This window comes from Bos mutus, chromosome 15 (genome assembly GCF_027580195.1).
Source record: "Bos mutus isolate GX-2022 chromosome 15, NWIPB_WYAK_1.1, whole genome shotgun sequence".
In the NCBI taxonomy this organism is placed as follows: Eukaryota; Metazoa; Chordata; class Mammalia; order Artiodactyla; family Bovidae; genus Bos; species Bos mutus.
Window position 1 is genome coordinate 51,068,649 of NC_091631.1, and position 20,584 is coordinate 51,089,232.

Here is a 20,584-nt window from a genome sequence, read left to right on the forward strand (position 1 = left end):
TTTGGTCCCTGGTCCAGGAAGATTCCACATGCCACAGAGCAACTGAGTCCAGGAGACACAACTGCTGAGCCCATGTGCTGCAACTACTGAAGCCGTGTGCCTAGAGCCCTTGCTCTGCAACAGGAGAAGCCATAGTAGTGAGAAGCCCGAGCACCGCGAGGAAGAGTAGCCCCTGCTTGCCACAACTGGAGAAAAGCCTATGCAGCAATCAAGACCCAGCACAGCCAAAAACAAATAAATAATTTTAAATAAAGAAAATGTGAATTAAACACAACAAAACAAATTGCTAAAAAAAACCCAAACCCTCTTAATGTCATTAATATACTAACGTGTTCTAGGAAGAGAGCTATGGTATAAAAATATTTTCCAAACTTATTTGAGAAAGGAACCCTCTTGTACCCAAGGGACCCGTGTTCTATGGAACCAACCATTGGAGATGCTGATCTAAATACTACCCAGTGTAAGCCTGAGTCATTGAACAGAGCTGGTCAAAGATGCTATGGGTTGCCTTAACAGTAATGAGTTGCTGTCCCTGGAGGAGAGCAAATGAGCTCAATGACCCTTTGGCAGGGAGATTGTGCAGGCTTTTGCATTGGTTGGGGTGGAGGATGGGCCAGGAGATCTTTTAGGTCCCTCACAACTCCAAGATTGGATGAATCTGTGATTCTCACTTGGGGTGCTCTATGTAGAGAAAACAGACATCAGAAGAATCTGGCAGGGGTAAGGTGTCAGCTGAGAGCTCGAGGAGGCCTCATGGCTTTCATGACAATAGGCTGATATACTTGCCAGAAACAATGGGCCAACTGAGATCTTGAGAGGAGTAGTGATGTGCCCAAGGCCACTTAGTGAAAGAGCTAGTGGCGGAATGGGAGTTCTGTCCCCAGGCGCCGGCTCTCACCGGAGAACGTGAGCGGGAGCTGCAGCTTCACGAGGGCAATGTCATGCTCTCTGGGATATGTGGCGTTAGGCTCAAGGATGAAGATCTTGGCCACAGGCAGGGATGGGAAGCTGCCCAATCTGTCTGAGCCAGCCCTCACCTTCCAGTTGGGCACATCGAGATGCTTCCTGGGGGCAGAGACAGTGAAGTTCAGGTCCGAGTCAAGCATGAGGAGGTTTTGCTAAAGGCTGGGTCTCCGGGGCCCTGGGGAGTGGGTGCTGCATGTCCCTGCCTTGGCGGGTAATGATGATAAGGGCAGGGGTGCTGGAGAAGGGCCATCTGAGGAATCACCTACTGCAGGTCAGATTCTAAAGGGGATTCGATTCTTCTCCCTGGTGAAACCTGCTGGAAGAAACTTAAAACTGGAGGGCTGGGGAATGGGCTATGCTCAGTGCCTGTGCTCTGGGTCCTGACACTCTAGTGCATTTTACTGGTCTTGTTACTCATGTGGTACTTGCATTGTGGTCAGTTCTATTGTATACAGTAAGTCCCCTACGTATGAACCTTCAAGTTGAAGACTCTCAAAGATGTGAATGTGTGTTTGCATCTCCAATCATGTAAGTTAGTTAATGTGTCTGGCGCTATTTGTAAAAGTTGGGTACCTAGGCTAACTTTGTTGAAGTTAATGAACAAATTGGACTTACAAACGTATTCTTGGAATGGAACACATTCATATGTAGGGAATTTACTGTACTTTTCTTCTTCCTGACACCAGACACAGCTGAGTGCACAGGGGAAATATAGCTTTTATCAGATTCTCCAAAAAAGTTAAAAATCACTGGCCTACACGGTGTGCTCCTCTGAGGCACTTCTGGCGTCTGCTGCACGAAGGCACGTGGTACCTAGTAGGTACTCATAGATGGTGAATGAATGAACAGATGGATGAATGAAGGTGAAGAGGACCTGGAATGGTCCTTCTCCAGAGGTATGGGCAGGCCTGTCTCTGCTGGCTGGTAACAGAATACTTTTTTCTGTTTTAACTTCTGGATATAATGAAGGAGTGGCATGGACCTGGGATTTGGAACCACTTCTTGAAAGACTAGCAGAAAGGGAGAGAGTTCTCAAGCCTCCCTTGGAGTCCTCAGAGGCGGATGGGAAGTGCTTTTGTGCAGTGAGTGATTTAGGGGAGAGTGAGGACACGGGGTCTTTGCTGGCTTCCCCCCCGAAAGGGAAGGGCCTGGTGACTGGTACCAGTCAGGCCTGGTGACTGGTACCCTCTGCTAAGACCCCCCAAGGCCTAACAAAGGATGTCATGTCCAGTGTCTCATTAGGCAGCCACACCCTTCTTTAGGGGGAAGGGAAGGGCTGGAGGGCATCAGACAACAGATTGGAGACAGAGGATCCAGGTGCTCAGGTTCCTCTGCAGCTCTGACCCCAGGAGCTCCCCGAATGCGCCTTACCAGAAGCAGTGGGCAGCCGTGAGGATCCAGTGTGGGTCTAGGATGCTCCCTCCACAGATGTGTTGTTTGTCATACTGGATGCTGACCTGCCAAGGCCAAGAATCCACAGAGGCCTCCTTCCCACCCACCACCCGAGGGGCCTTCACACTCTGTCCGCAGGCTGGACTCAGAGGGAAGGAGAAAGAAAAGAAGGAGTCAGGCTCTTGGGGACTGGGGTTGTCCCCCTTAGAGCCCCCAGCCAGCCTATCCTGAGCAGGGTCCTTAGGACTGGAAACAGGGGTGGGGGTAGAGAACCAGGCCAATTTTGAATTATTCACCAGGAGACGCTGAGTATCCCAGACTCCCCCAATCTCTGTCTCCTGTTTTTAGCTTCGGATGGAGTTTATACTGGGAATATAGATGTGTCCATTGTGCTGGAATTCATGACCTTGAAGCTAAACGTGGACCCAGAATTATGAAAGTCCTGCCCAGGGGGTGTCCCCAGCTGCTCCCACTGAGTAACAGTGAACAGACGCCCACAGGCTGCTTCGGGATTGGAGAGTGGGAAGAAAGTTCCAGAAATGGATCTTCCCATCCTAAACACACCTTTCTCCAAGTCCCTTCCCCCTGCTCAGAGAGTCTCCCGATTTGACATCCTGTTCCCTCTTTCACATCCCACTCTCCTGGCTCTCACGTCTGACTTGTGAACTCTTGTAAAAAATCTCCGGTTCCACCTCTCCGCCCTGTTCCCAGCCTCTCCAATCCTTCTGGTAGTCACTGCCACAGTGATGGTTCTAAGGGGGAAAGGCCACCACCCTCTCTGGGTTTGTGCCTGGAAGGGGCTTGTGAAACACTTTCTAATTCCAAACACTGCTTTCTACACATCCCTCACTCCCTCACTCAAAGCTCCTTAGCATCCCTCTCTGTCTGTAGGGGAAGAGTTTAAACTCCTGCTCCTGGCAGCCTCCTGATAGAAAATTGCTGTCTAGCCAAATCGATCTGCTGGTAGCTCCCTGAAAAGTCTTTCTGTTTTTGCTCCAGGAAGTCCCTGTCCCTGAGATGCTGTCTCCTCTCATGTTCATCTAAATCACTGTTCATTCGGCTGGGAAGAGAGCACTGGCCAAGACAGAGAGACAGACCTGGTTCCTGCCCTCTTAGAGCCTACAGTTCATTCTGTGATGTTTAGCCTGAGAATTTTCTCCACGTTGCCTGATCCCTGGGGATTTCCCTCTCCTGGCATTTTCACAGCATGCCTGGATGTTAGCCAGCTTTCCTTGTTGTCATTGTTCAGTCTTGTCTTCTCAATGAGACTGAAGCCTCCTGTAGGGAGGATCTGTGGCTTAAGCCTCGTTCTGACTTCAGTGCTGCTTAGCTCAGCACATCAGGTGCTCAGATCCCATCAGTAACTTGAGATCACATGAGAATGGGTAAAAGTCTTAACATCCAACAGGGATGCATCAGTCAGTTCAGTTGCTCAGTCATGTCCGACTCTCTGCGACCCCATGGACTGCAGCACGCCAGGCTTCCCTGTCCATCACCAACTCCCAGAACTTGCTCAAACTCATGTCCATCGAGTCAGTGATGCCATCCAGCCATCTCATCCTCTGTCGTCCCCTTCTCCTCCTGCCTTCAATCTTTCCCAGCATCAGGGTCTTTTCCAATGAGTCAGTTCTTCACATCAGGTGGCCAAAGTGTTGAGTTTCACCTTCAGCATCAGCCCTTCCAATGAATATTCAGGACTGATTTCCTTTAGGATTGACTGGTTGGATCTCCTTGCAGTCCAAGGGACTCCCAAGAGTCTTCTCCAACAACACAGTTCAAAAGCACCAATTCTTCGGCACTCAGCTTTCTTCATAGTCCAACTCTTACATCCATACATGACTACTGGAAAAACCATAGCTTTGACTAGATGGACCTTTGTTGGTAAAGTAATGTCTCTGCTTTTTAACATGCTGTCTAGGTTGGTCATAGCTTTTCTTCTAAGGAGCAAGCATCTTCCAATTTCATGGCTGCAGTCACCATCTGCAGTGATTTTGGAGCCCAAGAAAATAAAGTCTGTCACTGTTACTATTGTTTCCCCATCTATTTGCCACGAAGTGATGGGACCAGACGCCATAATTTTGGTTTTTTGAAGGTTGAGATTTAAGTCAGCTTTTTCACTCCCCTCTTTCACTTTCATCAAAAGGCTCTTCAGTTCCTCTTCACTTTCTGCCATAAGGGTGGTGTCATCTGCGTATCTGAGGTGATTGATATTTCTCCTGGCAATTTTGATTCCAGCTTGTGCTTCATCCAGCCCAGCGTTTCTCATGATGTACTCTGCATAGAAGTTAAATAAGAAGGGTGACAATATACAGCCTTGAATTACTCCTTTCCCAGTTTGGAACCAGTCCGTTGTTCCATGCACACACACTACTAAGCTGCAGGGATGCATCCTCACTGCTCAACTGCAAAGGCAGCGAGGATGACCTTCCTCCTCTCAGGCGATCCAGTTTCTGGCCATCTGCCAGGCTCAGCCTGGTTCTCCCACGAGGCTGGTGGGATGAGTGGGACCTCAGAGCTTGTTTTTCCTTCTGATCTTCTCTCAGAACTAGGGGCTCTCCCAGGATTCTGTTGGGCTGTTGGACTAAAGGGCTCCTTGGGAAGATGAACTTCCGAGAGATCAAGTGAATTACCCAAGGTCACACTGGAAGCCAGTGGGACAGGTGCTGTCCAGATCTCCTGATGTCCCCCCTGCCCTCCCGGCCCCATGCCATCACTCTGGAGCATGTTAGTCAGGACTACTGGTCAGTTTGGCACTTCCTCCATGTGGCCTCACACCTCTCCCTTTGGTCAGCCATTAGCTCCTGAGGACAGAGGCCAATTCTCTTGCTTGTCTGGTATCTTCTACTTCCAGCTAGCATCTGACAGTGATGATGCATCTTAACTGTTCCATGAATCTTTGCTAAACGGAATGAGCAGATGAGATTACGTGGGCCCTGGCCAGGGGTGAGAGCGGGTAGAGGCTCTGGTTTTCCTACTCTCTCTTGGATCTCTGCCCACAACAAGTGTGGAGATATGGGTGGGCAGTGGGAGGGAGTTCTTAACATCAACTACTTGAAGGAATGTTCACCTACAAGCCCAAGGTCCAGGGAGTAATGTCTGGACAGAATAGAGTGACACTTGGAGTCTGAGTGATTTAAGAATGAGGATGAAGGTCTTCTTTCCTGCTTATTGCTGGCCCAGGACCCAAACCCTCAGAGATGGGGCGTACTCACCAAGGCACTGCAGGGAAACCAGGGAACCTGAGAGACAGGGGCTGGAAAGGAGACACAGGCATCCTGTGGCTTTTGCTTGTCTTTTGGCTGGGGTGCAGGGACTCGGGTCTCCTGGCACTATTGACTCCAGTCCCCTCCCAGCACCCAGGAAATATGAAGCCTTGCTGGGTGGGGGCTGTACAGACACCGTGCTGTGCTGTACTTAGCTGTTCAATCGTGTCTGACTCTGACCCCATGGTCTATAGCCTTCCAGCCTCCTCTGTCCATCAGATTCTCCAGGCAAGAACACTGAGGTGGGTTGCCATGCCCTCCTCCAGGGGATCTTCCCAACCTAGGGATCGAACACAAGTCTCCTGCATTGCAGGTGGATTCTTTACTGTCTGAGCCACCAGAGAAGCCCAAGAATACTGGAGTGGGTAGCCTATCCTTTCTCCATGGGATTTTCCCAACCCAGGAAACTCACCAGGGTCTCCTGCCTTGCAGGTGGATTCTTTACCAGTTGAGCCACCAGGGAAGCCCCATATAGACACCGTACTTCCACCCAATTCAGTGCGACTGAATGCAGTTGGATTCCACACCCCTACTGATAAGCATCTGCTATGTGCTGGGCCCTGCCTGAGTCACAGCCCACCCTGGGGCTCTTGGCAGCCTGAGATGGAAGAGAGCAGAGGCTGGACCAGTGTCTGCGGCACTGCAGGTTCTTCAAACAGAAGAGGAATGGGATTTTAGTGAAACTCCAGGCAAACAATCATTCTGCTCCTAGTCCTCTCCTTTTCAAGATTTACTCTTTGATGAATAAGCAGCTCTCAGCAACCTCCCTGCATCCTAAGGAGACATCATTCTCTCTGTGGGGTGACAGTGTTCCTGTAGATGCTGGGCTCTGGCACGGATGGTGGGCATGAGAACAGGACAGCGGCCATACAGCTGCTCCCCTGGAGAGTTAGAAATGCAGAGGGGGGTACTACTCTGGCCTGGGTGAGTGGCAGGAAGGACAAAGTGGCCTTTGGAATCCTGCCTCTGGGGCTCAAAGAGAGCATAAGGCCATAGGAAACCAATTTGGTTTTCTTCTTTGACTGATGAAAGGCCGCCAGCGTGTGGACAGCACACTTTGTCCAGCTGCCCCTTGTATTAAGCCAAAGAGTCAACACAGAAAACCGCTCAGAAATGTGATGCTCTAGCTTTTGATATCGGACTGTCTGCCTGGCCAGGAGTTCTTGTTGTCTGGCTTATGTTCCCCTTGCTGCATCCGTTCGGGGCAGTCTGGCTGCAATCCCAATGACAGCGAGCGTGGCTGAGCTTTCTGGGCCAGAGGCATCCTCTCACTTACCCACTTGAGTTTTGCACCTGAAGCTCCTGCAGGTTCTCTGTGACTTTGACAATGTCCAGATCTTGGGCTGGGCCAACGTCCACAGCTCTGAAGGTGGGTTTGCTGCTAGTGTTGGGAGGGAAAGGGAGAGAGCGAGAGATGTGAGCTGAGGCAGGAGCTCAGACCAAGATGGTGGGAGTAGCCCCTACTCCCAGGAGAGGGGGCAGCGGAGGGTGCTGGGTGGGGTGTGGCAGGGGAGTGGAGGTGGTAAGCGAGGGTAGTGCCTGCTTTGCTAGAGGACAAGGGATGTTTCTTGACATCCAGGACTCAGCCCTGAGCACAGCGCTGATGTGGACTTGCTTTCTTGGGCAGGGAAGACTGGTTCAGAGCCCAGAGCTCTGAAGAAATCCTATGGATGCTCTTTTGTAACTCCCAGCTCTGTCCTTATTCCAAATGTCCCAGCTGTTTCTCCTGGTTCACAAGGAGGCAGAGGAAACAAGTTAGCACCCATCCCTACCTTGGAGGGAACTAGATGTGGACATTTGGTTCTCCAAACGAGGCATCTGGTCTGAACGTGGTAGTGGGGTACATTTATGGTCCCTTTGAAGGTGGGACAGGCCAAGATCAGGCTTCACGTGCATTCAGACAAACATCTCTCTCATTTGGATCACTATCTCTCTTTCTCTCCACAAATCCATGTTTGTTTTCTTTCAGACCTTGAGTATAAGTCTTCCCTCCTCCAAGAAGTCTTCCCTGATTAATCTCATCTTTCTGATTGTTGCTGTACTGAATGTACCTCTTTTCCATCTCTCCTGTCCTTGCCTATCCTTTATACCAGTCATGCTAGCATAAGCTCTGTATGCAGGTTTGGGTCAACCCAAGACACTGGCTGACTGGCACACTCTCACATGCCCACCCAGGAATCTGGCACTACTTGGATGACCCAGCCATGGCACCTGAAAGGCTGAAGTCTAGCAGTGCTGGGTTTTGTGCTGAGAGCCCTCAAGCCTGAGATTCTTGTCCTGGCTCTGACACTAGCTTGATTTGTGACCCTTGGCAGGTCACATTTTCTCTCTGGGTCTCTCTAAGCCTCAGTTTCCCCCTCTATTAATGATGGGTAGACCAGATGATCTTCAGAGTCCTTCCCATCTTGAGGCATCTAGAGTTTTGTGGTCCTGGGACAAGAAGGCCCTCCTAGCCAGGGAAATCTGAGATACAAAAAGAAGGATCATGGTGGAAGTGGACATTCCCAGGAGAGTTAGCCTCTATTCACCAGTTACATCATGATGAATAATTCTGATCAGCATTGATCTTGCAGAGCCCAAGAGCTAGATGGCTTGATGCCTTAAAGAGCTTAGAAGGACAGAAAATCTAGGAGCCTTTTACCTTAAGAACCCCTGGAGACATCCTGGTTTCATAATCAGGCTGCAGCCTGCTCTGCTAGTACAGCTGACACTGCAGTTGGCTGGCCTGCAGTAGGAGGGGGGTGCTGCAGCCAGGAGGCCAGGCTGGGGTTGCTGTTGGGGGAGGGGTGACGCAGGGGCAGGGCTTGCCTTCCTAGCTCTCCTTGGAAATGAAGGGGGCAGGGTGTCCTTTCCGGAGGGTACTGCAAGTTGCACACTGTGGAGGGCAGAGAGCAGGAGAAACCTGACAACCAGAGAGCAGAAGACGCAAATAGTTCTGATGGATCGGTGATGTCTGTCTAGAGTACTTACTGAAAAATGAGCTTGAGGCTGCTCTAGGATTTGATGGAAGAGGATTCTGTGATTGATTGATGGACTATGTCTGCCTAGGATGTATCATTTACACCTAGTCTCCGGGTCCAGTTTCTTAGAATCCTATAATTTGGGGCCTGCCAGGAAGAGATTACCCCCTGTGCAGCTGAATGCATGGGTCCTTTCTTATCCTCTCCAGTTAGGCTCTGAGTGATCAACTGTCTCCCCTCTCCTCCCTTTATAGATGAAACCTCCACAAAAGAGAGAATTACCCAACCTAGAAACAGATATAATTCTGACACCCAGGAATTAGGGGGTCTTGGGCACACATTCCAGCCCTCTTGCTCCCAGCTACTATCCGATCAAGTTATTTACCTTCTTTGAACCTACTTATAGAACAGATAGAATAGTAACTACCATTTTGGTTTTTGCCAAGATCAAATGAATATAAGTATGCAATGTTAATTACCCTTCTTAAAACTGTATATTTTTTCATCCACTAAAGATTTAAAACTGCCTTTGAAATTTGCTGAGAGCTGAGATTGCCCATGAAACCCCAGTGAGATCAGGTTCATTTAAACTAAATTTTAACCAATAGGACTTTGAATAAATAAATAAGATTTTTTTGTATTCTGGGGCAGGGATGGCAGCTTGCCAAACCAAGAAGAAATGAGGGTAGAGGAGTAAAGGAAAGGAGGGGATTATAAGGAGCCTGAACTGTGTGTGGGGGTGGGGATGGGGGTGAGGGGGGATGGGGGGGCAGATATTCTTTTTTCCTTTTTTTCTTTTGAGGGCAGATATTCTCTCTCTCATAACCATCCTATGAGGTTGGCATTGCTTCTCCCATTAATTCTTTTTTAAAATTAATTAATTAATTTGTCTGTAGGCTTCCCAAGTGGCTCAGTGGTAAAACAATCTGCCTGCCAATGCAGGAGACATGGGTTCGATCCCTGAGTTGGGAATATCCCCTGGAGGAGGAAATGGCAACCCACTCCAGAGTTCTTGCCTAGGAAATCCCATGGACAAAGGAGCCTGGTGGGCTATCCATGGGGGTCACAAAAGGGTCGGACATGACTGAGCCACTAAACAACAACCAGGTCTCAGCTGTGGCACGCAGGATCTTCAGTCTTCATTATGGCATGCAGGGTCTAGTTCACCCACGAGAGGTCAGACCTGGGCCTTTGCATTGGGAGCACAGAATCTTAGCCACTGGACCACCAGGGAAGCCTCACCACCTCCCCCCACCACACACACACATCTCCATTAACTCTTCAACAAACTGAGCCTTACAAGATTTAACTTCATGCTGCTTGTAAGGAAAAGTGTTTCAAAAGCAGTTGTCTGACTCCAATACCTACAATTTTTAGGAAAGAGAGAGGAAGGAGGAAGGAAAGAGGGAAAGGGGAAAAGAGGAGGGAAGGAAGAGAGGGAGAGAGGTCATGGGGTGAGGTGACAGCCACCGGACCTTGGGCTGGGTACCTGTTATAGCCCATCTGCCGACAGGCGGTCTTGGCCAGAGCTTCTGTGAAGCTGTCAAAACAGGCGGAGGCCCAGTTCTTCGTGGCGGGGTTCAGCACCTGCAGGGTGGATCGGTCCCTGGAGAGGCGGACTGGGAGGGAAGGAACCCGGGTCAGCTCAGGGCAGGGGCTCATCTGGCTCATCTCCCAAAGAATTTATCATGTGACCAGCCCAAACTGGTGGTCCAAACCCTCCTGGGAACCGGGGAGCCTCACAGAACACCTAACCTTTCCACCTCAAGAGGAGTTCCTCCTTTTGGCTTTGTCTGATTGAGTCTCATTCTGACAGGAGCTAGGGTGACCAGGAGAAGGCAATGGCACCCCACTCCAGTACTCTTGCCTGGAAAATCCCATGGATGGAGGAGCCTGGTAGGCTGAAGTCCATGGGGTCGCTGAGGGTTGGACATGACTGAGAGACTTCACTTTCACTTTTCACTTGCATGCATTGGAGAAGGAAATGGCAACCCACTCCAGTGTTCTTGCCTGGAGAATCCCAGGGATGGGGAGCCTGGTGGGCTGCCGTCTATGGGGTCACACAGAGTCGGACACGACTGAAGCGACTTAGCAGCAGCAGCAGCAGGGTGACCAGATGTCCTGGGAATAATCTCCATTTTGACTTTTGCCCTGGCATAATTATTAATAGCTCCCCTTCCACTTTTGGGCTTCCCCTGTAGCTCAGCTGGTAAAGAATCTGTGCAATGTGGGAGACCTGGGATCAATCCCTGAGTTGGGAAGGTCCCCTGGAGAAGGGAAAGGCTACCCACTCCAGTATTCTGGCTTGGAGAATTTCCTGGACTGTGTAGTCCATAGGGTCGCAAAGAATTGGACAAAACTGAGTGACTTTCACTTTTTAGATGTATTTGCATATATGTATTTGATGGTTGTATTATAAGGCCTTCCTACCTGTGGTTCACACAAGTTCTCTTGTCTGGGAAAACTTCTCAAAGAGGAACCTTGCTCTTTTTTCCATGTAAGGTCAGAGAGGGGTAGGCGAGTGAGAATTGCTATTGGCAGTAGGGTGGCAAGGCTCACAGGCATTTGATTTCTGATTAAAAAAAGGATCAAATACACAGGATGTCACTCAGCCTTGCCCTATAAAAGCCCCCATCACCCATGCCCTGGGCTGTCTTTTCTTTGCAGAGCCCAAGTACTAGGTGGATCAAGCTGGAGTAACCCAATCCAAGGAAGAACATGGGTTTTTATGTAAAAACCATCCTTTGAAGGACCTAGCTCAGTCTTGTTCCATAACATGTTACAATAAACATTTCTATAATGAATAGCCACCCCTGGTGGCTCAGATGGTAAATAAACTATCTGTAATTCAAGAGACTGGGTTCGATCCCTGGGTCAGGAAGATCCCCTGGAGAAGGAAATGGCAACCCACTCCAGTATTCTTGCCTGGAGAATCCCATGGACAGGGGAGCCTGGGGGACCACAGTCCATGGGGTTGCAAAGAGTAGATACGATTGAGCAACTAAGCACACACGCAAAATAAATAGAAGAATCAATAGCTGGCTAGTGGCCATATGGTCTCTTTGCAGTCCTCTTGAAATAATAGGTGTCAGAGAAAAAAGGGAACTCCCCAAGGTCATTCAATTCAGCGTCCAGGTGCAGCAGGAATGGGGCAGGCTCAGTTACAACTCCCTGTCCCCTCTGGTCCACATTTGTTCATCAAAATGTACTGAGTGTTTGCTACATGTTAAGTATTGGGGATCCAGTAGATAAGACATGATCCTGTTTTTAAGACTCTTACAATAGGGAAGGAAGCTGACTTGTCAGGTAGCAGATGCTATGCAGTGGACCAAGAGGACCTGAGCCAACTTCCTGCTCTGTCCACTCCCCTGGCCCCTTGGCCCCTGGACTCACCTGCCACTGGAGGTCCGTCGGGGAGTTTCTTGACGCAGTACTTCTCATCCTCCCCTGAGGCACAGTCCTGGTGGCCATCACACACCTGCTCCCTTGGGATGAAGAGGAGGGGCTGCCCACAGAAGAAGAAGTAACTGTCCAGAATGACCTTGACTGGAAGGCAAGGGCAGGGAAGGGCAGAGAGGGCTGATGGTCAGGCAGGCAGCCCAGGGGTAGGAGAGGCTGTGTTTACCTGAAAACCTGCTGGGCCTGGAGACAGGCAGATATGGGTTCCAGGCCCACTTCTGCCACTTAATTACTGGTGTCCTCAGTCTTCTCATCTGTAAAGTGTTGATAATAACACCAGTCCCCAGAGTCTATCAAGATCATGTGTGAGGAGCAACTCAGAAATAGCCCCCACTCGCTTCTCAAGCCCAAGTATTGGCCAGGGCCTCTGTGGATGGGGGAGATAGCACTGGGCCCAGAGTCTGAAGACCTGAGCACTGGCTCTGCCACCTCCTGGGTGATTTTAGACCAATCGCTGCCCTTTCTGGACCCGGAGTCTGAAGACCTGAGCACTGACTCTGCCACCTCCTGGGTGACTTTAGACCAATCGCTGCCCTTTCTGGGCCCGGAGTCTGAAGACCTGAGCACTGGCTCTGCCACCTCCTGGGTGACTTTAGACCAATCGCTGCCCTTTCTGGGCCCGGAGTCTGAAGACCTGAGCACTGGCTCTGCCACCTCCTGGGTGACTTTAGACCAGTCGCTGCCCTTTCTGGGCCTGGAGTCTGAAGACCTGAGCACTGGCTCTGCCACCTCCTGGGTGACTTTAGACCAATCCCTTGCCCTTTCTGGGCTTCACAGGGTTGTGGAGAATGAACAAGTAGTGGGCTGGTGATTGTGAAAGTGTCTCTTCGCTATCAAGCGCAGTTCTAGGACAAGGTGCTTTTACCTGGGGTTGAAAGAGGCTGGCATTTTGCTTGCTTTGTCTTCTGCCTCCTGCCTTCAGAGTCTATTGCTCCTTCTCTGTCTTGGATGATGGGAAGGAGTCTGGTGTTTTTAAGTCCTCAGGAAACAGATATTTCAATACTTTTCCAAACTCTCCCAGCTCCTCCTGTCTAACCGAACTCTCCTTTGGCCTGAAGCTCCCCTGGGCAGCCTAGCATCACCCTTGAGTGGCCCTCAGAGTGATGGAAACAAGTGTCATGATGGGGCTGCTTATCACTGCTAACAGCTTTCCAGGCATTGTCACCCGGAGTCCTGACAATAACTTTAGGAGGTAGGTGCTATCATTAACTCATGTTACAAACAATGATATGGAAGTTTAGAGAGTTAGGGTTTACTTCCCAAGCCACATGCAGTTAGGTGGAGCCAGGATTTCAATTAGTCCGTCCAGCTCCAAAGTTTTTTGCTACTTCTCCCAGCCTTCCCTACAGGAGCTTAAAATGTGACTTCTTGGTCCTGATGCTCCTGCTTTGAGAAGTAAGGGAAAAGGAGCAGATCAGCTATTTCCTCAACTTTCAGGGTTTGGTTCATGGTCAGGAGCCAGGGTCAGAAAGGGTCAGTCCTGCCTCCTGGGGGAAGCCAGGATACAGTGTCACCAGTTGAGTCCCCAGAAACCAAATGTTGGAGCCCAGCCCAGGAAGGAAGTTCAGGTTACTGCTTCTAGTTGCAGAACCTGGGGGCCCCGGGCTGGAAGTCACTCAGGACCTTCTGGGACAAGGAAAGCCTGACTCTAAATCATGTATTAGTACCTGCCCTGGCTCACCCTGAACCTGGCCCTGACTGCTCTCTCCACTATGGCGGGGCACATGGTCAGAGAAGGTAAGCTCATCTTACTATTAGTTTGAGCCAAACAGGCTTAGGACAACAAATCTGCTGATGCCCACCACCACTCTTGGGTCAGCCAAGGTCTAAAGGGTTTGGGTTTATCTGCATCTCATGTCCCCGTGGGCACCCAGGATGGGTGATGTTTATGTTTTGGATCTGCATTTCCACCGCCATGAGGTGGAAATGGACATGCTCATTTGGGGGCCTGATTGTCTGTCCAGGCCCCTCAACTGCCATATCCCCTTTCTCTGCCTCAGTGCCCAAGTGGAGACTGAGGGGTTGGATCAGATGAGCTCTGAATGTCCTCCGATGGGGCGGAGGCCGCCCCAGGCTCCTGGAAAGCCGTCCTGGCCTGGTGAGCAAACACATGCCCTTGGCCTCAGCCCTACATATGCATGATGACTTCCACTTTTGCACAGCCTAGTTTTTAATCCAAGCACTTTACACATATTACCTCATTGGTTCTCTGATATCCCTCTGATGAAGATAGGGTATTTTACAGGCGAGGTAACTGAGGTTAAGAGAGGTTGGGAGACTTACTCAAGGTCACACAGCACCAAGAAGGGGCAGCACCGGGATCCCCATCCCAGGTGTCTTGAGTCCTAGTCAGGTCCTCTTGGCCCTACTTCCTGGGTGAAATCTGTGGTCAGTACCCTGCTTGGCTATGGTGGGGGGTGGAGGTGAGGGCTCAGTCGTAGGATGGGGTGTGGGGGAGGCTGAGAGGGACAGGCTCTGGGAATCAGGGCTTGCTTGATTCACTCATTTTTTGCCTGCTTGGATCACACTGGGTCTTAGGCTCCAGCCATGGTGAAACCAAAGCTCAAGATGGGGTGAGGTGCTACCCTCCTGGGCATCTTCCCTAATGCCTCTTCCTTCTTCCCCTCCTCACAAGCAGACATGCTCTGCTTCTCCAGCCCCAGAGCTGCCAGAATTCACTCAGCTCTCAGTCTGCAGACCTGGAAGGGAGGAGGCTGGGGGCGCGGCTGCTGCGCAAATTGCCTGAGTAGCTTTGTAACTGGTGCAAACTGTGCTTTCCTGGCAGAAGGAATCATCGGGGACAGAATCCATCTGGGATAGACGGGGGAGGAGTTCATCTCCCCTCCACTCCAAGAGGAAGACTTCGTTCAAAGCAGGGGTGGATTCAAAGCTATATGCACATCTCCTCCCCTCGACTCTGCTGGGGTGGGAGGGGTAAGGATGGGTAGCGCTGGGAGGTGAGGGCAGGGGAGGGGTGGGTGGGAGCTACCCCTTGCTGGGGTGAGGTTGGACACTGGGTGGGGGCTGGGACTTACTGAGGACGGCCACCACAATGATGGTTGCCAGGATCAGCACTGCTGCGATGATCGGGATCCCTACTTTTTTGAAGATCTCCAACGGGGTGCGGGATTTGCGCAGGGGGGTGACATCTGTAGGGGGAGGGAAAGAGCAGTCAGCTCTCAGAGGCTGCCCCTGCCAAGGGCTACAGCCTCCCCACCCTCTGGCCCTGGGAAAACTTTGGGTACAGTTTTGTTTGGTGCTGGGGTTATTCCTGCAGACTAGGCTCAGCTTCCTCAGCGCGTGGACCCCCACCTCCTTTCACTTTCCCGGGCTTGTCCATCTTTCCCGGTGCTCCTCCCGCCGTGGTACCTGTCCTAGGATGTTTTACTCTGTCCAGTCTGACCTGCGTCTGCCCCAGGAGAGGCCCATCCCCTTTCCTTTTATATCACGTGACCTCTTTCCTGGGCTTCCCAAGTGGCGCCAGTGGTAACGAACCTGCCTGTCAATGCAGGAGACGTTAAGAGACAGGATCCGATCCCTGGGTTGGGAAGATTCCCTGGAGAAGGGCATGGCAACCCACTCCAGTATTCTTGCCTGGAGAATCCCATGGTCAGAGGAGCCTGGCAGGCTATAGTCCACAGGGTTGTTAAGAGTCGGACACGACTGAGCACGTGTGCAGGCATCCTCTTTCCCGGGTTAACTTTTGACCAGACTTTGAGCTCCAGGTGTGCAGGGGCTGCCAGCACAGTACGTGCTTATCCAGTCCAGTGTGCTTCGTAGCTCAGTTGTGTCTGAGTCTTTGTGATCCTACGGACTGTAGCCCTCCAGGCTCCTCTGTCCATGGGATTCTCCAGGCAAGAATACTGGAGTAGGTTGCCATGCCCTCCTGCAGGGGATCTTCCTGACCCAGGGATTGAACCTGCATCTATTATTGTCTCCTGCACTGGCAGGCGGATTCTTTACCACTAATGCCGCCTGGCAACATTAATAATGTTATTAATAATGTTATTAATAATGTTAGTGGGTGTTGTTTTTCAAGTTCCAGCAGTGAGTGTTCAAAACTATCCTCTTTCCTGGGGCCGTGGACATGGAGACATTTTGCTCCTTCATTCACGTGCAATTTCTTCATTGAGCACTTACCTCTGGGGATACAAGGTTGGCTGGTTTTCCCAGACGTACTTACTGGGAATTCTTTGATGAGTTCTCTTGTCCAGGGCCCAGAGTCTCTGCCTCCCTGATGTTCTCATGGAGAACATCATCATGAAGGGAAGGGTTTTCTTGGTTTATTGTCTATAAAGTTTACTGTTTATAAAGTTAACCAACCCTCTGACCTGTGAACAGCGTCCCTGCCTGCCTCAGTTCCTTCAGCCTGTCCAGCCATCTGCTGCTAGACAGAGCTTCCTAATACTTTGCTTTCATCCTGTCATGTCCCTGCTCCGGAACCCACAAGGGCTCCCCACGACTTCCATAACTGGACCACACTCTTCTCTGGGCTTTCAAACCCAGTGTAATTTGGCCTCCTTCTCCCAGTCAGATGGATTCCCACTGCTAGTCCTCACCAGCCCTGGTTCCACACAAACAGATTCACTCCCTGGTCCTTGCACAACCTGTAATCACTCTTAACTTCAGGATTGTCACTTGGCACTGATTTCTCCCTCCCGGGCTCCCTTAATTGTTTTCTCGTTTGGCAGTTCCCAGGCTTACTCAGGTGATGGAGCGCTTGTACGTCTGGTGTTCTTTGGGGATACCAGGGAATACTGATATGTTAAATCGCAAAGTAGAAACTAGGCATCATTTTACCTGCTGAAGATTGTATTGTTTGTGATCTTTATTAACCCATGACCCTGAAATAATAAGCTATCAAAGTAAGTGGGTTTGGTCATTTCCTTATGAACCTGTCATATTAATATTTGTTCTCTGCTCATTTTTTTTTTTTTTTGCTGATCCAGGCTATAAGACATAGGTATCAAAAATTTAAGGAAATGGAACGAGAGGAAAAACAATCCCTCTATATTTGGGAAGACTTTATCTATTAACTCCTTTTTTCTGCTGTAAGTCAGGCAAATACTGCTATTTTCATTTTATATGCTATTTTTTGCTTTTATTTTTTACAATTTAATTAAACTAATTTTTGGCATGTGGGATCTTAGTTCCCGGACCAGGGATCAAACTGGCATCCTCTGCAGTGGAAGTTTGGAGATTTAACCACTGGACCGCCAGGGAAGTCCCTCCCATTTTCTGTTTTACTAGTGAAAGCACTTTTGTTCAGGCTGTTCCTCGGCAGCATGGTCAGACTGTAAACTTCACGAGGGCAGGGACATTAGCTCTTGTATTTATGCTGTAGCTCAGCGTCCAGTCCAGGGCCTGGCCCATGCAGGCTCTCATAGTATTGTTGAAGGAATGAGAGAATGAGGAACTGAACGAGTGAATTAGAGAGTCACTGCCACTAGGGTTTTAGGTTTGTTGATCCTATTTCTCCAGAGACTGTGCCTCTTTCTTATAACGAATCCTGGAGATTACACTCGCTCAATAAATGTTTGTTGAATGATGGATGGGTGTCTCCCGTAGCATTTACCACTTGGAGGTGGTGGTGAGGGTCCTGCAAGAGGGGTTTAGTATCTACTTGGTAACTGATTGAGGCCGAGGTAGACAAATGAAAGCTAGACCTGAGCTTACCGAGGCTGTTCAGGGGTCGATTGATCTCAGGATCCTGTAATTGAAGGAAAAATAGTGAGTTAAGTGAGGGAGCCTTTTAAGCTGGGGCTCTGAACTGAGGGAAGGGCTTTTATCTACATTCTCTTTTCCCTGTTAAGTCTAAGTTGGAGGTCTCCATGATATCTAAATAATTGGTTCAAAATATATAAATCAGTTATGCATTCAAATGACCTGGTACAGCAGATTTACTAGTTGTAGCTACTAGTTATCAATTATTAGAAGCAACTGGCTGCTGGGCTATTGTGTGTTTTACTGAGTTTCTAAGATGATTTTGCTTTCTTTTATGTTTTTGTCCATCATTTGTCTACTTTTATGGATGATATAATTCTTTAGAAACTTGAACAAACACTTCACAAAAGGAGATGCTTCCATGGCCAGTTAAGTGCCAAAAGATGCTTGATATCATCATTCATCAGCCTAATGTAAATTATTATTATTATTTTTACCATGCCACACGGCTTGTGGGATCTTAGTTCTCTGACCGGAAGTTGAACCTAGGCCTTCAGCAGTGAAAGTGTGGAGTCCTAACCACTGGACCACTGGAAATTCCAGGCCAAAGTAAATTCAAACCACAATGAGCCATGTCTACACAGACACCAGAGTGGCTAAAATTAAAAAGCCTGACAATAACAAGTGTTGATGAGAATGTGGAGCAGTTGGAAATCTCAGACACTGCTGCTGTGAGTGTAAATTGGTATAAATATTTTGGAAAAAGGTTTAGCTGAGTTTACTAAAGCTAAACAAATGACTCTTCTCTGATTCTATGACCAAGAATTAGGGCCAAGAGAAATGAGTACATCTGTTCAGCAAAACACCTGTATAGAAGTCTTCCTACTATATCCAAAAGTCAATCACTGGTGGAATAGATATGTAAATTGTGGTATATTCATATAATGGAATATAATTCAGCAGTAGACAAGAATCAGATCAGATAAAATCAGTTGCTCAGTCGTGTCCAACTCTTTGCGTCCCCATGAATCGCAGCACTCCAGGCCTCCCTGTCCATCACCAACTCCTGGAGTTCACTGAGACTCACATCCATCGAGTCAGTGATGCTATCCAGCCATCTCATCCTCTGTCGTCCCCTTCTCCTCTTGCCCCCAATCCCTCCCAGCATCAGAGTCTTTTCCAATGAGTCAACTCTTCGCATGAGGTGGCCAAAGTACTGGAGTTTCAGCACTAGTGCAAATGCAATGACACATGGAGTAATCTCAAAGACATAATAATAATAAAAAAGAAACTATAGACACGAATATCATTTCATATATATGACCAAAAGGTAAAGGTAATCCATGGTGATAGAAATCGTAACAGTGATTATAATGAGGGTTATTGGAAGGAGCACAATGGAGCCTTTTGGAATGTTGGAAAACTGGATCTTGATCTAAGCATTGATTACATGGGGGTATATTGTTGTTCAGCCGCTAAGTTGTGTCCAACTCTTTTGCAGCCCCATGGACTGTAGCCTGTCAGGCTCTCTGTCCATGGGATTTCACAGGCAAGAATACTGGAGTGGGTTGCCAGTTCCTTTTCCAGGGCATCTTTCTGACCCAGAGATTGAACCTGAGTCTCTTGCATAGCAGGCAAATTCTTTACCACTGAGCCCCTACGGGTAAAAATTCATTGAGTTGTACATTTTAGATTTGAGTAATTTACTGAACATATATTATACTCAACAGAATAGACAGAAAAAAAAAAGCAACCAGGACACTAAAGTATTTCTTCAAGTGTAGTCTTGTCAACACACATACAAAAATATATACACAATGACTCTCATGCAAAGTACTTGCACCCTTTCCTGCAATGCAGAGGTTAGGGGAGGGTGCTGCCTAAGTTCATGCTTTCCTGCCACTTGTGAACTCTCTTTTCTTTCTTCCTTTTCCTTGTCTAGCACATGACCGGGAGCCCCTGGGCAGGGCGAGGTCTAGGTCTCCACCCCGGGGCTCACCTGCGCACTGGCTGAGGTCACAGCCATTCCAGAGCAGGTGGGGAAGCTGCAGGTCCCTGGACATTTCCAGCTGGAATTTCCTGAGTCCCATTGGGGATTGAGAGGGACTCTTCTAATGCCTGGAGGGGAGGGTGGTGATCTAGATTATAAATTGTGGGGTCCCTGGGAGCTACCTGCTCTCATGGCAGACACAGTCACTGGGAGAAGGAGCTTCTTCCTTTCTTCCTCAACTCTGTGGTCTGCTCTGGGGACGTGCCTGGCTTTGCCCTATGGGGGCACTAGGCCATGGGTAGCTGGGGGATGCAGCAGAGATGGCCAAGGCTCTGCAGGGACCAAGTTGGAACATGGGCTCTGCCTCCTATTAACTGTGAGCCTTTGGGCAAGATACTTAACCTCTCTGAGCTTTAGGCGTCCCCTCGGCAGAGCGGGGAAAATGACACCTGCATCATAGTGCTGCCGTGAAATATCTAGTGGGAAGCGCCTGGTTCACAAAGCAGCTTCCTTCCGGGCCCTTCCTCCCTGTGCCCCCAGACGCTTGGCCCAGGACTCTACCCCAGGAACTCTCCAGTCAGGCGATCTCTATTTCTTATTGCCTTTGCCTTCGGTGCTTTGCATCTGGCTTTTACCTAGTAGAGGCCCAGTAAATGACAGCTAGAATTCTGGGCTCTGTACTGTAGCTCCTCTGGGCCATCTCTCCTCCACCATCACCAGGGCCTGCATCAGCAGCTACTTCCAGAATGAAGATGAGAACAAATCTGGTGACTCCTCCATTTCGGTAGCTACAGAGTCAGGTGATGTTACCAACAGTAATCTACACACAATCAGCAAGTAACAGTCCACAAAGCTCTTTTGTCTAATTCAGTCAAATACAAAGGTGAAAA

The 20,584-nt window shown here is 49.4% G+C and overlaps 1 protein-coding gene across 1 annotated transcript in view; it reads right to left on the reverse strand.

Moving 5' to 3' along the window:
- Window positions 1-19,730, reverse strand: part of TMPRSS4 (transmembrane serine protease 4) — a 51,384-nt gene extending 31,654 nt beyond the window's left edge. The window contains exons 1-9 of the mRNA XM_070383109.1: window positions 19,704-19,730; window positions 17,717-17,750; window positions 15,076-15,189; window positions 11,975-12,127; window positions 10,071-10,200; window positions 6,898-6,999; window positions 5,571-5,611; window positions 2,338-2,497; window positions 899-1,065 (exon numbers count right to left, since the gene is read on the reverse strand). Of these exons, the coding sequence (XP_070239210.1) occupies window positions 899-1,065; window positions 2,338-2,497; window positions 5,571-5,611; window positions 6,898-6,999; window positions 10,071-10,200; window positions 11,975-12,127; window positions 15,076-15,189; window positions 17,717-17,750; window positions 19,704-19,730 (928 nt within the window). The remainder of the gene's footprint in view (window positions 1-898; window positions 1,066-2,337; window positions 2,498-5,570; window positions 5,612-6,897; window positions 7,000-10,070; window positions 10,201-11,974; window positions 12,128-15,075; window positions 15,190-17,716; window positions 17,751-19,703) is intronic.
- Window positions 19,731-20,584: the final 854 nt, after the last annotated feature.